This window comes from Hemicordylus capensis, chromosome 4 (assembly GCF_027244095.1).
Source record: "Hemicordylus capensis ecotype Gifberg chromosome 4, rHemCap1.1.pri, whole genome shotgun sequence".
In the NCBI taxonomy this organism is placed as follows: domain Eukaryota; kingdom Metazoa; phylum Chordata; class Lepidosauria; order Squamata; family Cordylidae; genus Hemicordylus; species Hemicordylus capensis.
The window spans coordinates 270,149,381-270,166,735 of NC_069660.1; the positions used below are offsets into that span (position 1 = coordinate 270,149,381).

Here is a 17,355-nt window from a genome sequence, read left to right on the forward strand (position 1 = left end):
GTACACCATGATCATCACAATTATAACAAATTAAGGCTTGACTTATCTCGCTTTGCATGTAATGCGTCTGTCTCATATCAGTTTCACCTTTTAATTTGCATTACTGAAATTAATGGACTTTTGCACGATATTCTAATTTTCCGAGTTTCACCTGTATAGCGGGAACTTTCAGTATTTATGATGCAGGAACTAATTAATCACTCAAATGGACAAATATTCTCAAATTCTGAGTAAATGCAGGTGCCTTGGGAATCATGAGCTCTGCTGAAATGAGAAGAAACATGACAATGAATCTTATCAGTTTCAAAGGGGCTTTCACAGGAGTTCTGGCCAACAGATTATGCAAAATCCCTCTAAAGGCAGAAAGCAATTCTTCTGACTGCAGACATGCCAACTGTAACTTTATCTAGTTAGCTCAATTTTAATCACTGCAGGAAAGAGATTGCCACACATTATCCCACGCCCAATAGCAGAGTAGATTCCTAGCATCAGTTCAGTTACAGATACTGAAAAGATTAATGTTCAAAATGCTACGTAAAAATAAAGCTGTGTACAAGAGGGCAGGAACACTTTTCCACTTGCTGCACTTTCTTCCACGTTCCATAGCACAGAGGGTTGCCAACTGCTTGCCAGTGAAGAACTTTATTCCTAAAATGGAACAGATACAAATCCAATATATGTCATCTTATAGTGTGAGATTACACATCTTCAAAGCATTTTAACAGCTTGTTTAAATTTAAGAACTTGCATAAAGTTACTTCATTGTTAAATATATCTTAATATGTTGACACTTTGGGATACTTCTGTATGTTTGTATAGTGCTAGTGGGATGCTTGCACATTACTCAACATAAACACAGCTTGCATTTGCTTTAACTCTGCTACTTTCCTTAAACTCACTTAAATATGATTATTATTATACAGGGCAACAGCCAAACTAGCACTCTATCAGCAGAAACTGTTACTGTATTTTGCATATTGCATTAATTTGTCTGCCTTGGAATTTTATATTATAAGGTGGGATATTAAAATAACTTCTTTCATGAATGGAGAGACCCTTCCATTTGTGCAAGGCTCCTTTCAGTTCGCAGAGGGAGCTCCTGCTGATGGAGTACTAGTCTGGATGTCGTCCATAGTGTTTCTGTCTGCTGTGTCAGATTATATTACCAACTGAATTTGGACAGGAGATACAAGAACTTGCTATCCAGATATGAAGCAGCTAGTACATACCTCAAACCTACAATCATATCCTTAATAAAATATCCTTGGCTTTGTTACAAATAAGAATTGAGCTCTGTGTTATTTTGCCTATAGTTTTGCAAACATAGCCACTGAGGTCTTCAGAGACACATCTGGAGAAGGAAGCAATAGGGTGGCAAAGTGACAGGATGACTGCAGAAGAAGTAGGGCAACCAGATCTCCTGCCTAAGTTACTGGGGGACGACACAGTCTCCCCCTACATTATAATCAGAACAGTTTGGAAACTGACTAGTTCATCATCAACCAGATTGTATTCAGCCCTTGTATAAGGCCATATTATTTCATCGCCTACACTTAATTAAACTAGCCATCTGATTTGATTTAGATGTTTGGAATATAACTTATGCCTCTGTCCAGCAGCCTAGCCTGCTTCACTCTGGTACCTTGTATTAGTATACTAGTAAGAGATGGAATGGAAGATGGAAGGCTTGTATGCAAACAAGCCTAAAAAATATACATTGGCCTCTTGGGATCCCACAAACGTACTGCCCAGTCCTGTGCATATTTATTCAGAAGTAAGACACCGTGAGTTCAAAGTGGCTTACTTCCAAGTGTTGGTGGATAGGATTCCAGCCTTAGTGTATCTTGCATGCCTGTCAATTACTACTCAAGTAAAAAAAGACTTGAAGCAAGATCCCTTAGCCCGAAGAGATCTTGCTTATGAATGGGAAGAGAGACTAAACTATCCAGTCCTCCCATCAGAAACCACCTGTTGTGAGTATACATTAACAAAAACAAATACTTAAGTAAAATGTAATAATGTTTATAGACTTGTATAGATGAGATTAGAAAAAAGGTAACTAAGGGGAGACAGTTTTAAAATTATGCATGGTCTGGAGAAAGTGGATAGAGAATTTTTTTTTTCCACAGCTCTAGAAGCAGGAGTCATCTCATGAAATTTATTGGCAGGAAATTTAGGACAGACAAAAGGAAGTCTTTTTTCCACACAGTAAAAATTAATCTATGGAACCCTCAGCCACATGAAGTGGTGATGGCCACCAGCTTGCATGGCTGGAGATTAGACAGATTCATAGAGGACAAGTCTATCAATGGCTACCAGTCCCAATGATTACCTCCAAGTTTATAGGCAGGATGTCTTGGAATATCCATTGCAGGGCAGTAACAGCAGGAGAGGAGGCATGTCTTCATCTCCTGCTTGTGAACTTCCCAGAGTCATCTGATGGGCCACTTTTGAAAACAGGATGCTAATCTAGTTAGGCTTTAGGTCTGATCCAGCAAGGCTCCTCTTAGGTTAATAAGAGTGATACTGTGGTAGTAGTGGTTTGAATGAATGAGTACAGGTCGCATTCAGGGTTCTGAAAATAACTGAGTTCCATCTTCACACTCTGCAGCAGATAAATGCTTTGGGTAACTGGTGGGGGCTTTGACTAAGGGAGTCAGCTACTCACCCATCAGCATCAACACCATCTCCAGAACAGCGATGGCTGCCAGTGTGCATTGCTGGAGGCTGGCAAGTTACACATACAGTATACCCTTCTCGTAGATACTGCATCCATCGAGCATATGGACGACTTTCCACGGAACAATGAGGAGACAGTGTTTCAGTTTTAAATTCCACACAGTAGCTCCTTTGGGGAGGAAGCATGTATGTTACACTAAACATTATTCTTTATTTTACATTTTATATTCCGCTCTTCCTCCAAGGAGCCCAGAGCGGTGTACTACATACTTAAGTTTCTCCTCACAACAACCCTGTGAAGTAGGTTAGGCTGAGAGAGAAGTGACTGGCCCAGAGTCACCCAGCTAGTATCATGGCTGAATGGGGATTTGAACTCGGGTCTCCCCGGTCCTAGTCCAGCACTCTAACCATTACACCACGCTGGCTCTGACAACAACATAACTAAAACATACTGGCAGATCTGCCCACTGTAAAGGGGACCCATACAAGGGTTGAACATAATGTGTGAATAGGGCTGATGTTTCAGGGGCCACCCATAAAATGTTTCATGCAGCCACTGTAGCATGCTCTATGGAAGGTCTGTCAGGAGTGTTCTGAACCCTGTCTACCTGGTAGCTGACTTGTGAGTACAGGAGAACCCCATTATTCATGGGGGTTCTGTTCTGCCGGGGCGGACATGGATAGTGAATCCATGAATAATGGGGCATTAATACAAAAGGGGGGGGGTTAGGTTCCTACACTGCCCCAAATCACCCCCTAAATGGACAACACAGGCCAAATAAAGGGCCCTCAAGGAGTCTGAAGATTTCCCCCCCAGGGTAAAAAAAATTGGTTGGAAATGGGGAGGGGGCATTTTTTTTTGAATACATGAGCCATAGAATGGCTCCCAAAGTCAAAATGGCAGCCAGAAATGACCTCTGAGGTAATTTCCAACCACCCCTGACCCCGTGAATATGCAGGTTTAACCCTTTTTCTACTGTTTCCCCCCTGCATATACCAAGGTTCGGTTTCCGTTACCTAACCATGGATATGTAAAACAGGGGGTAGGGATGTGCATGAACCTGTCCGGAGGCCCTTTTGTGGGCCTCTGAACAGGTTTGAACATGGGTAGTTTGAAGGGTTTTAAGGCGGGGGGTGGGACAACTTTAAGGGCAGGGGAGGGTGCACTTATCCCTCTCTCCACTCCCCCACCCACCCACTGCCGGCACTCACCTGAAAATCGGTCCAGCGAGGCAGCAGCATACCTCCCTGCTACCCCATCTGCTCTTCAGACTGGAAGTAGGCGGAAGTAGCTCACACCGCACAAGCTACTTCCGCCTACTTCCGGTCTAAAGAGCGGAAAGGGCGGCAGGGAGGCAATGCTGCTGCCCCACCGGAGTGGTTTTCAAGCAAGTGCTGACGGGGAAAGCGGAGGGAGGGATAAGTGCACCCTCCCCCGCCCTTAAAGTTGTCCTACCCTCGCCAGCTCTGTGCACATCCCTAAGCATGATGTGCACATCCCTAACCAAGGGTGCTGGACCCACAATAAGGTTCTCCTCTATTCCAGTTCCTCACTGATGGTGACCTGTCCGTAGGGAGAGAGTCAGAGCTGAGGTCTGCTCACTGCCAAAGGAAATGCATCGCATAGTACAGGTTAAGACTGGTGCACACTGCACTAACCGTTATTGTTCTGCTTCACCTGAAAAGCCCAAATAATACAACATAAAAGTATTGGGGATTATACATCTGCAGAACAATTTCACTAAATGAAGGACATTTTAAGCTTCAATGTTTTCACTTGATTTATATTCAAAACAACACTTTTCTCATGAACTAGATGGCCCACAGATATATAAGAAGATAAACTTAATTACCCCCAATCCTCTGTTTCTGAAGACCACCTTGGGTTTACAGCTCTTTTTTTCCTTTCATTATTATATTCAGAAGTAGTTATGAAAGCCGGAACTAGGAAAGAAAAAATATTCTTTTACAACAAGAAGTTTCATGAAGAAAGACAAAGCAGCTGACATAACTTTAATTGCAGTGATGTGCAAGCACAAAGACCAGTCTATGCTATCTCGATATAGATTGCCATGAAATAATCACAGCAGACAAGGCCACTCTAGGATGGCATAAGAGGCCAGCAGGAAGGGTTCAGAAAAGATTGCATGTGTTATTGGTTATATGGCTATAAACAGTCAAAGCTCAAGATTTTCAAAACACTGAAAACATTTCTGGTTTTGTATTTTATGGGAGGATGGTTATTAGCAGTGGCTGACATACAGACTAAATTATTTACGAGTAGTCCCATTTAAGTTAATAGGACAAATTAGTCATGACTTGCTTGTCTTAATTTCTATGGGATTACTTGTGAGAAACTTTGGTTCTGTCACTTCGCCAGACAGGATTTCCTACCAGCCCCACATAACTCCAGTCAATATCTACAAAAAATAAATGTTCCTTCTTGATGGATGCAGCCGTTTAAACTGTTCTTTGCTCCAGTTTTATGCAATCCATCAAGGAGCTACATATTTGTACTGTTTAACTTTTACACATTGGTCTAAAAATAAATGAGTCTGATAACTTTTTTCCACTGGAAGAGAAATGTAGGAAGTACAAAAAGTATTATAAAATGACAAGGAAGGAAGGAAGGAAGGAAGACTCTAAGTCCAGTCTACAGAGACTTGTGTACACAGCTTGCACTGTCTACAGCTGCTGTATAACTAGTGGTACTTTCCCCATGAAGCAATGTGGTAACCACTGAGTAACAACCTTCTCCAGCAGTATAGTGGCATCATGCAAAGCTTATGTACCACTAACGCTGGCAGAAAAGGATGTGGTAGTGACCAGGTTGCTTCCATTTCTTTCTAAAAGACTTCGAGCCATCACAAAGGCAACTATGCAGGGACAACTCTATGGCCTAGTGCAGACATAACACTGCTTCCTGGCAAATTATAGCTTGAAAATTGGAAGCCAACTTCCTCAACACATGCTTCCTCTCCCTCTCCTTCCCTTCCCGGTGTTAATGCTTCAGGCATTGGGGACTGGTCATTAAGGGCAGTAGGAGCTGTGCCCCGTGCCTCAAGCAAACAAATGCACTTGTTAAGCAGGTAAACTTACCGCCTAATCAGACGAGAGAGAGAGAGGGACAGAGAGAGCACATGTGCCAGTCTCTCTGGAAAAGGGAGCTTGTTTCAACCTCCCTGCTTCTGGAGACTCCTCTCTCCCATGAATGGCCAGAAAAGGTGCCAGTCAAGCTGTCTTGTATTCTGATTGTTTGTGGGCTCCCCTAAGCATCACCCACCCTTGAACGAAAAAAATACACAGGCTGAGTGAAACAGGCTCCGTATTTTTTCCACTCTCCCCCCACCCTGCCAATGGAGAAAAAAGGTAAAAATAAAAACACAGGCACAGCCTGTGTATTATTATTATTATTATTTTAACTTTTTTCCCCTTTGGGGTGTGGGCAATGCTTAGGGGAGCCCCAAAACAATCAGAAGGCAGGATAGCTTGACTGGCACGTTTTCTGGCCAATCATAGGAGAGAGGAGGCTCCAGCAGCACAGAGGAGGGACTGAAGCAAGCTCCCTCTCTCCTCTGATTAAGCCATAAGTTTCCCTTCTTAACAAGTACATTTGTTTGCTTGGTTGCTCCCCATTTGCCCTCACTGACTGATTGTCCCTGCCCAGTGAGCTTCTCTTTTCATTCCCCCTCGCACTCTCGCTACCCCTTTTCTCTTCTGTTGCCCAGTGGGGATTTCCTTCTCTCTTTCTTGCATTTCACATACCTCATCCCTTTTCCCTTCTCTTGTCTGGCTGGTAGTATTTCTTTGTGGAGACTTTGATGGGTGCTTGCGATAAGAAAACACTCAGAGACTCAGGCTTACTAATCTGTCCAGCAGCAAGCAGTAGTGCAGGTCAGCCTGGTGTGGAAAAGTGTTTGCACCGGTGCTGAATGAGGAGCTGTATACTCCCAGAAAGTGTGGGGAAACCCCCAAGGGATTAATAACTGGGATGTTTTAAAATGAATGACAAGAACGCCCACTGAAAACAGTTTTAGTGAAACTACAACTGAGAGATACCATAGTAGGCTGCTTGTCAAGATACTCTCTGCTATTTTCTCCCAATAAAAAAAGATATAATTATGCCATAGGGCCATTTCCCATATTACTTTTGGAAAACATGGGTACACATACCTCTGTCTTATACTTCCTGCAAACACAATCTGTGATGGATAGTAAATGCCACTATTTTCCCAGGAGGATTCACATTCCTCGCCCCTCATTCTACAAAATTACTTTATGTAGACTGGAAACATGGCATGAGTGTTATGAGCCCTATCATACCACTGCACATATTTTCAGATACAAATGTAAGCACACATGTCTTTAAAAAAAAAAACTACAAGGAAAATAACTACAAGTTATTTTATAAGCACAAAAGTGCCTTATTACTGTTTTAATTCAGCAAGTTACACACATTAATATACCAGGTTCCAATATTCTTGAAGCAAATGTCATGTTAGCTAAAGGAGAATTATAGCTCAGCCTTTAAAGAAACTCTCTCCTGTTCTGTATGTTTTCATTCTTGGGAAACGGACAAGCAATGAATAATGCCAAAATATCTTCTATGGCTTACACACATGGTGGAACGTAATGTGTGCACAATTGCACAAGAGCACTGTTGCACAACTCCATTTGCACAATTTGCAAAAAGGTGCAAACGTTACATTCCACCACATGTACAACATTGCACAGCATGCTAGCCAATATATTTTGAAATATGCATTATTCCACATGAAACTGAACCACAGACAGGTGAATTAAAATATTAATAAATATTAAAGACTACCAAACATGTTATTAAAATTCAAAGAGAAATACTGTATCTATGTACCATGTTCGTTCCCACAGTTCTGTCCCTGGTAAGTAGTATATTCCAAGCAGCCAGCTTTCTCTTCTAACGGAGGACAAGGCTCCCCACCGTTTTTTGGCTCTTGCTGTATGACACGTGTACGCATTCGGAAATTAGGTTTACACTGCTCTGCACAGCCACTCCAGGGAGTCCATTCTCCAACAATGCATGGAAGAGCTATAAAGAAATGTAAGATAATTATGACTTAATAATAAAATCAATTGGAGTGATGAAGCCCTATATTGAACTTTTCCCCCTTTTTCTGGCAGGTTTGTTTAACTAAAACATAGTTTTGCATTACATCTGAACTTGAACCTGTCCGTAAATGTGATTTATTTAGGGCTGACAAACCAGGATCTGAAACCGCATTTTGAAGTCAGTTTGCAAACAGTAGTTTCCAGTTATATCTGAAGTCAGAGACCACTAACAAACTACATTTACAGCTATTGCTCTGCCTCAAAAGACAGATGTACCATGGAGACAGGAGTGGACTTGTGAAACTGAGCCTTGAGCAGATGGTAACCAAAAGACAAGCAGCTCTATACTATGGCTTGCCTATTCTACACGTCCTTTCTCTCTCTTTCTCTCTTTCTTTACTGCCCCTTCAAAAATGTCTCTGGGTGGTTTACAACAAATATAAATAAAATCAATTAACAGTTAAAATCAAAACTAAATCAATTAAACAATGAAAATCATTTAAAACCAGCATTAAAATTTTAAAACCATAAATCTAATTAAAAGCCTGGGTGAATAAATGCATCTTCAGTGCTTTTTAAAAGTTGCCAGAGATGGGGAGGCTCTTATTTTAACAGGGAGTGCATTCCAAAGTCCAGAGGCAGCAACGGAGAAGGCCTCTTCCTGAGTAGCCGCCAAATGAGTTGGCAGCAACTGCAGGCAAACCTCTCTAGATGATTTCAACAGGTGGTGGGGCTCGTGGTGAAGAAAACATTCTCTTAAATACCCAGGGCCTAAGCTGTTTAGGGCTTTATAGGTTATAACCAGTAACTTGTATTTTGCCCAGAAACGTATTGGCAGCCAGTGTAATTCAACACAGGAGTGATATGGACTCTCCTAGATGATCCAGAGACCAACCTGGCCACTTCATTCTGGACCAACTGCAGTTTCCAGTCTACGTACAAAGGCAGCCTCACATAGAGCACATTGCAGTAATCCAGCCTAGAGATTACCAGCATATGTACCACCGTTTTGAGGTCATTCATCTCAAGAAACGGATGCAGCTGGCGTATCGGCCAAAGCTGATAGAAAGCACCTCTGGCCACTGCCTCAATCTGGGACACCAGGGAGAGGTTCGGATCCAGAAGCACCCCCAGACTGCGAACCTGTTCCTTCCAGGGGAGCGTGACCCCATCCAAAACCGGTAGATCAATATCATCTCCCAAGTTCCGACCCCGCACAATAAGTGCCTCCGTCTTATCTAGATTCAGCCTCAGTTTGTTATCCCTCATCCAGCCCATTACTGCCTCCAGGCGGACATTTAGGGAGGTTATGTCTTCTCCCAATGATGCTGACATGGAGAAGTAGATTTGCGTGTCATCAACATACTGATAACACCCTGCACCAAATCTGCACTTGAAGCTCAAATCATGGTGCAAGTTCTTAATTACTGTATTTACCTGAATGCAAGACTATGAGACTATTCACATGCGTGTGCAAAACCAAGCTATGGGAGCCCAGCACGGTTTTTGCACACGCGTGTGAACTGCCAGGATTGGGCCAATCCCGGCAGCACCATGGTGGCAAACCCACCTACGAAGCCTCCCTTTTTAACTTCTGGTTGCTCGGAGGGCTGGGGTGTCAGGAAGCATCACCTGCCTGTCCCTTGGAACTCCAATAATGCACTGCACAAGTGCATGTTGCATTATGGGGATCCCCCTCCCCAAGTCTGCTAGCCGCAGCTGACAGACAATAAAATGAGGTTAAGGGACTGCTTGCTCCCTTAACCTCATTTTACCAGTTGTCTGCCAGCCACGGCTAGCAGACTCAGGGAGGTGATGGGGGATCCCCATAATGCAACGTGCACTTGTGCGGTGCATAATTGGAGCTCCAGGGGGCAGGGTGGGTGACGCTTCCCAACACCCTGTCCCCTGGAGCAATCAGCAGCAATCGGTGATTGTCTGGGCAGCCAATCTACAGGGGTGGTAAGCTTTTCGCCATTCCTCCCCTCACCCTGTCAGAGTCCTTTCTCTGCTCGTGAGAAAAGGCTCTACATTTTTTCCAAGTTATTTGATGTTAGAAAGTGGGTGGGAATCTTAAATTCAAGGTCCTCTTCCTTTTTGGGTAAATAGTGTAACCTATATTTAACACATATTTTTAAAGGGGGTAGTCTTAAATTTGGGGTAATCTTCTATTCAAGTAAATGTCTCTCTATCCGTTCAGTCATGTCAGACTCTCGGTCACTCTATGGATCACTGCACTCCATGCCGTCCTATCTCGGACCATGGTATTCAAGTAAATACCATGGTTTCATGTAAGTAATGTTTGAATCCAGTCTCTGAAATGTTTAGCCATGCTATTTCCTCATCCCACTCCACATTATAAGCTGCCATGGGCAATAAAACATGAGGAAACCACACATTTTGGGGAGATGAAAAAGAACCCTACATTGGAGAGCCAGTCTCAGAATCTACATGTCAGCAAAGCCTAACATCTAGTTCCAACTCAAAATGAAGCCCAAGTACATAACCACATTTTCTCCATTCACCCCAAGTTATCACTGCCTCTTCCACTCCCATTCTTCCCTTCACTCTGGGAAAGATGGAAACAAAATTTAAGCACTTTTAAGTCTCCATTGATTTCAAAGAGGTATTTAGCAGATGTTAAACTCTCTTCCACTGAAATCAACTGTACAAAAAAATTACTTAATTATTTGTTATTCCATTTGTGGATTGCTACTTTTGCCTCTCTCTTGCTTATAGTGTCTCCTCCCACTTTCAAAATTTAGTAGTAAATTAAATAGTAGCCCATCTTTTATTTTTGGCTTATATTTGCTGACATACTGTGCAGGGAAATGCTAGTGGTTGGAGCAATGCCTGTGATACTGGGTGTGTGTAAACACTGTCATCAGTGTTATGAAACTGGGCTGTTTTGCTGTCTTAAAGCTGCATAAACGCAGTTGAGCAATGCAATGCCCACTATTTCCATCTAGATCAGTACTGTCTACATCTGCTGTTTCTCTGAACACAGTTTGTATGTCCTCCAAGACTGCCCCACCTCATACTTGGAAGACTTTCCCCTGTTCTCCCACTCCCAAAATAACATCTCTCTGTACTTAAGACGCCCCTTTTAAAGTATTTTAAAAATACTTTAATAATGATCCCAATAGCACATTTGCACATAAGATTGCCTTATGCATGATGGTGACTTTCCATTTTGGTATACAAGGCAGTGTAAAAGAGCCACAACAGGCAATCACTTAAAAGACCAAAGGAGTGAAAATACTAAGTACAACACATCACTAGTGACTTGGACCACACACAGTGAACTTTCCATCGCCTTGGCCTCCCAGCTGATGGGAGTGGAAGGTGCTGAGCAACAATTTTAGATTGGCTTGATTGGCTAATGTATGTCCACAAACAGGGATGGAAAGATCTCTTTATTTCTATTCTACCCAGATTTCATCCATTTTTCTTTGATTTCCATTCTATTCTCTTCCACTAAATATTCCCAGATGTTTTTCCATCATCAAAAATAAAAATAAAATCTGCATTTGGATACATATTTAAATATGTATTTAAATGCATATCGAGGATTTTGAAATAACAAACAGCTCACAGAATGTGCATGTGCGGAGACCATGTGCATGTCAGCATCGCAAAGTGGCAGCTGGGAGACACTCCACCAATGTGCTGGCATAGCTGGGGGGAGCACCAGGATTTCAGCAATGGCAGCAATCAGAAGAGGAACAGGTATGGCCCAGCTCTCCTCCGTGTTATAAGGGGGTGCCCACAATTCTGATGCTGAATCGTGTTTCAGGCACATCTCTAGTTTTGGCTTTGACACTCTCCCCTTCCCCAAGAAGCCCTCTGTGGCACCTGAAAATATGTTTCCAAGGACTGCAAAAATCTCAGGGATATATTTTCATATGGCAAGGGCATCAAAAATTGCTACTTTCCAGCTACACCAGTTAGTTTCCAGCTGCAGTTAGTTGGGAAGTTCTGTTCAGCTGCTCTCAAGGCATCGATGTATCCTTGCTCTGTATGTCAGCTGCTGTGTTTTATAAAATCTGATCCTCTGAAGAGTACAAGGGGTCCAGGAACCATGCATTCTGTTGGGAATTTCAGCACAAGAAGAATTCAGTAACATCCTTAGGAGAAGATGTTCTACTTTTGTAGCACCCAGAGGTGCACTTAGGTAACTTTGGAGCCTAGATCTAAAGGCCTTTAGAGTACCCCCACTGCTGGAGGCCCCCGTCCTGCTGCAAGTTAAGCACCATCCCCCTACAACACACACCATGACAAACACTGGATTTTTTAACACATGAGATGTATTTATGCAAATATGCAGCAGCAGAAACATTTGAACATGCAACTCAACATATTCCCATCCCACATTTTTCTTTCCCCACTCCCCCCTCAGTCTCTAAAGCATCTGGCACAGGTCATAATCACACTCAGCCGCCAGATGCAGTGCAGGCCAGCAGCAACCACACCACCTGGGATGGTCTAAAGAGGATTGGGGGGGGGCAGGGTGTGTGGAGGCCCTGGACTTCAGCTCCAAACTCCGAAGTCCAAGGGTAAGAGCGCCATTGGTAGCACCTGAGGAATGGGTAGCTTGTGTTGGAAGTGAAGGACTTTGTGCTGTCTCTTGTCTCAATGACACTGGAGGACAGACTAGTGAGTCAGAGGGCTAGAGGGTCAAGACACTGGTTATCCCTTCTCTACTGCTCTGACACTATCCCTTTGGAATGTAGATTGCTACTCTTAGAGACTAACTTCCTTCCTTCCTGCTTTGCACTTCCTCTTCCCTTCTCTTCCTGTTCCTTCTACCTTGCAACATGCAAGCGCCTCTCTCTTGCACCATGTTTGCAGAGATGCAGAATCCATCTGCATCCAGCTAGATAGATAGATTAGAGATCCTAACTCCTCACTTTCCTGTCTAGAATGGAGTTCTCTAATAAATACCATTTATATTGATTTGAAACTATGAACTGGCTCCAAGTTACTTTACTCTCAGCATACACGCATGCCTAACTAAATTCCACTGTGTTGTGCCTCTGTGCACTCTGCTATAATGAAAAAGAGTTTCTCTTACCAGAGAGAATTTCCAACAGCTTGAAGCAAGTAAAGTAAACTAGCTCACCTCCTCCCCTGAGTTCTTTGCAATTCACTAAAAACTTGGGAGAATCATTGGGGTAGGAGGACTGGCTATCTCCCAGGCAAGTGGCCTTAGGAATCCTGTTTATTATGCAATGAGCTCCACTGGAATATGTATTTGAGAATTTAACAACAATTTCTGAAACAAATTAAAAAGATTGCATATTTATCAATATGGTACATACCTACTACATTACATACCTTACAGGCTGAAATTTCAGTATTTGACATGCACAACTGTTAAGTATGAGACTTTTTAAAAAAGGTCTCAAACCAATACAAAAAGCCCATATTTGTTGCATAACAAATAAGGTGAAATATTTTACAATTCTGTATCTTCCAGGTATCATTAAATTCCCAAACACATACTCCTCACACCCAGTCTCCCATGACTACTGCTTTGAGAACTAACAACTGACTTACACTCCTTTGCTTCTTCAGATATCCATTGAAGTTGTGACAAGGTTTTAAGCAAGGCAGCTTTCACTCAGTTAAAGCAGTGCTTGGAGGCTTGACAAGGTGAGAAAGAAAAAGGTGAGGAGCTGGAGGCATAATGAGGTATGGAAGAAAAGCAAGAAGGAGGTAAAGAAAGTGAGATGAGAATATGTGCTCAAGGAGAGTGGGCTAGATATCTCCATATCTGATCACTCTCAAGCCACCAGTTGCTCATCACCGTTTGATGGGATGCTTCAAGGCAGACCTTATGATGAGACAAACATGGGATTGATCCCCAAAGAAGCGTTTTGCCAGCTAACGATAATGCAGGAGCCAAGAAGCGGGTGCCGGGGGAAACTGACAAGTAGGAAGAGTTACTTAACCCTTCCTTTACGCACCCGTTATTTCCCACAACAGTTCCTCCCTCGGCCCCCTACCTCCCCAGTCAGGCTTACTTCCTAATCACTGGAGATAGCCACTCCTCCTGCCCCGGTTGGGTGTGGGAACAGCAAGGAAAACATAACCAGAGAAGAGTTTGTGGAGAACTGATGGATGAAGAACACATTAAGCACAAACATAGTATCTGTGTCTATTTTTGTTCTGCTGCTGCATTTATTTTAGTCTGTTTATTTGCTTTTTGCCATTACTGATGTTGTAATGTAAGTGATATACTGATGCTGCAAGTTGCTTTGTGCCACAAGCAGAAGCGGGACACAATTTTTTTAAAAAAGTAAAGTAAATAAAAGTAACTTCCTTTGTCTACACAACAAGTCCATACTGTATTATCGGTCCAGTATTTGGTGAAGACCTGGCTTTTTGGCAAAGCAACTGGTTGGAGGCAAGGGTTGCTGTTACTGGTTGACATACCATGGCCACATGACATGCATGCTGCAATACAATGTCTGAACAACTGGGCAAGAGTGCTGTTGTGCTAAACGCAAGACCTCCACACAGCTGTGCAACTGACAGCCACTGGAAATAACAGCCGTCAACGGCACAACTGCCTTTGCACAATTCTTGCATTTAGTGCAACAGGGCTCTTGCACAATTGCACTGACATTACACAGTATGCTGCACAGTACACTACTGCAAAGACACAGCACAGTGTGGCTGCCACTGTGCATTATTGTTTGCTCCATACAACTGTGATTTTAACTGTTGCTATGCCTTTTCTGCTTGTTGGTTGGTTATTTTATTCTTTGTTATATATTGCTTTGGGGTTTTAAGACCCTAACACACTTTACAGTGATTTTCAGGAAAAGTAGAGTAAGAAGTAAATTTAAACATAAATGTAAATGTCATCCTCCTACATTTGCATTAACATTCTGACACAAACCCAGGGTTGGCAAATCTATGTATAAAGTCATTCTACAGAAGTTCTACTTCCACCCTCCTTAAGGGTCAATTCTAATATAAAATGTTTTCTGACACAAAATGTTAAGTGATAATATTGTGAGGTGTTCTCATGAGCATGTTGGAAGAAGCTAGGTGATCATTATATCCAACTCTCCACCCCAGGCAGGATCCTTCCCACTACAGCCTCCCTCCCCACCCTGCAGATTAATCCATATAATCCAAACCACAATGCACCAAACAGAGCAGAAACAAACCCAGTGCATCAGACCAAGATGCCTGCAGAGCAGATAGCTCCAAATGATTCAAGCAAATAAGCTAAGCTTACATAACACAAGAGGAAAGTCATGAATATTGATTTAAATTAAAAAAAAGTGTTCTTTTTATTTGTCTTTGAGGCTGTGGACATCTAATGCTCATATGTGACAGATATCCCTGCACATCTACTCCCTGTAAACCAGGTGTGCAAAAAGAATTCAAAAGAGAGGGGAATCAATTTTTGTGCAACCTGTATGCAACCTTGTATACAATGCTTTCTAAGTGGCGGGTCTTCACACTGGAAAGCCATGGTCTTTTGGCTTTCAGCCCTTGCTCCAACAGCTATACTAAAAATTCACTTTTAAAAAAAATAGAAACTGAGGATTCTATAAGCCTGACAGGATTCTTGCATTCAACATATACCAGACCCTTTCTGTTGTAGGGCTGTCAAATTCAGTGACAGCAACACTTAAAGAACAGGGGCCGAGGAGAGAAAAGAACATTGTGCAGGATGTCTTGTGTAGTACCAATCCAACTGTGACATGCATACACTCTTTTTTATACGCTAGATTAGATTTGCAAAGGAATTCAAATATTTCTCAAACTGGAAATACCCTCTGTCTGGATAAGCCCAGTGAACTAACCTTGAGTCATTTCCTTGCATTTCTGTGCCGAAATTGGATTTGCCTTATAAAAGAACTGGGGGGGAGGGGCTGACAGGATGAGGACAATTACTCCAAGTAGTCCCAATGAAATCAAAAGGACAAGTTGGCTCCGAGTAACTGTCATCAGCGGTTATTATAAGTCCTCTTGAATAAAGCTTTCCTTGCCCGCATCTCTTCAGGTCCAAGCACCAATCCGGCGCTCGCCAACGCCATTTGGCCGCTCCGTCGCAGCAGGTGGCCCGTCCGGCGCTGCACCCGCACCGCCGCTCACCAGGGCTGCTGAGCAACAGAAGGAGCGAAGCCGATGACTCGCCCTCAGCTCCAGACTGCAGGAAGACCATGAGCGCGTACAGAGTGTTGTTTTCCAGCCGCACATCTAGGAGCAGGCGGCCAGCCAGGCGGCTTGGAATCCCACGGCGGCTGCCTTCCTCTGCACGCGGATCTGGGAGTCAGAAGCCGGCCCCACTCGACTGACTTACTGCCGCGTAGGGCTTGCGCGGCCAGTGCAGCGAGCGAGCGCCGCTCCCTCCTCTTCCCCGCCCGCCCCGTCCTACCTGGGCACGCCTGGGCGTAGTCATAGCAGCAGTCGCCGGTCAGCTGGCACGCCTCGTCGCAGAAGCAGGTCCCGTAGGCTCTGTTCACGCGCCAGCCGGTGCTGACGCACGTTGGGTCCCGGCCAGGGCAGCAGCGCCCCTCTTCCGCGCAGCCCGCCCCAGCGCGGTGCCAGAGCGCCAAGAGCGTCACCAGCCCCAGCAGCCCCATGCCCGGCCCGGCCCTGGCGCCCATCATCTCCCCCCAAGAAGAATGCAAAGAGTTCGCCGGCTGAGGCCAGCCAGAGCCCCACCGGGGCCCGCCCCTTGGCCCCGCCTCGCCCCTCCCGAGGCTGCTCCTGCCGGGCTGAGGAGAAGCGGAGATGCCCACCACTGCGGCAGCGGGTGGCTCCCGGTTTGTTTAGGGGTCGGAAAGGGTGTCAAGAACAGGAGGACGCGCAGGAGAAATGCAACCTGCCCGGCGCTCCTTCCGCCTCTTCTCGAGTCGCGGAGGAACTCTGCGCGGCCTCACGCGCCTCCCCGCTGGCCAACGCGGTTGCATAAGGAGCGGAGAGGCGGCGGATGCTCCGGCCCCCGGCGGCTCATCCTCTCAGGCCACTGAGGCCGGCCGGTGCGTGAGGAATGCGGACTGGCGGCAGGCCAGCATAAGCCCGGAGCAGCCCTCGCCTCTCCCCGGCCGCAGCTGACCGCCTTCGCCGCTTGCCGGCTGCGTTGGGTTCGGTCTGCTCCAAGCAGTTCCAAAAAGCCCTTATTAGGCAGGAGCTATTTAGTGTGGGCATGAGAAAGAACAAGCCCGCCCCGCAGCTGCAAGCTTAACTCGGGAACTTGAGCGCTAATAGTAATAGACGAAAGTGGTCCTGGGCAGGTGAAAAAAAGTGCACTGAGAAAGTGCAGATTAAAGTAAAAGGGCTTGAGGAGGTAGGAACAGCCCTGCTGGATCAGGCCCAAGGCCCTCCTGTCTAGTCCAGCAACCTGTTTCCCACTGTGGCCCACCAGATGCCTCCAAGAAGCCCACAGGCAAGAGCTTAGGGCATGCCCTCTCTCCTGCTGTTGCTCCCCTGCAACTGGTATTTAGCAGCATCATGCCTCTGAAGCTGGAGGTGGCCTATAACCACCAGACTAGTAGCCACTGATAGACCTGTCCTCTGTGAATTTGTCCAAGCCTCTTTTAAAGCCATCCAAGCTAGTGG

The 17,355-nt window shown here is 44.6% G+C and overlaps 1 protein-coding gene across 2 annotated transcripts; it reads right to left on the reverse strand.

Annotated features, from left to right (window-relative positions):
• Nucleotides 1-93: 93 nt before the first annotated feature.
• On the reverse strand, nt 94-16,873 carry SBSPON (somatomedin B and thrombospondin type 1 domain containing). 2 transcript variants are annotated; one of them, XM_053247782.1, is made up of 5 exons: nt 15,594-16,131; nt 7,553-7,747; nt 4,533-4,623; nt 2,669-2,848; nt 94-648 (listed from the first exon to the last, which is right to left on the reverse strand). In XM_053247782.1, exons 1-5 carry the CDS (start codon nt 15,736-15,738, stop codon nt 531-533), a joined length of 729 nt encoding a protein of 242 aa, XP_053103757.1. In that variant the 5' UTR covers nt 15,739-16,131; the 3' UTR covers nt 94-530. The 2 variants fall into 2 exon arrangements, with proteins under 2 accessions (XP_053103757.1, XP_053103758.1); XM_053247783.1 differs by lacking the exon at nt 15,594-16,131 and adding an exon at nt 16,169-16,873 and having other exon boundaries at nt 95-648.
• Between the last annotated feature and the right edge of the window lie 482 nt (nt 16,874-17,355).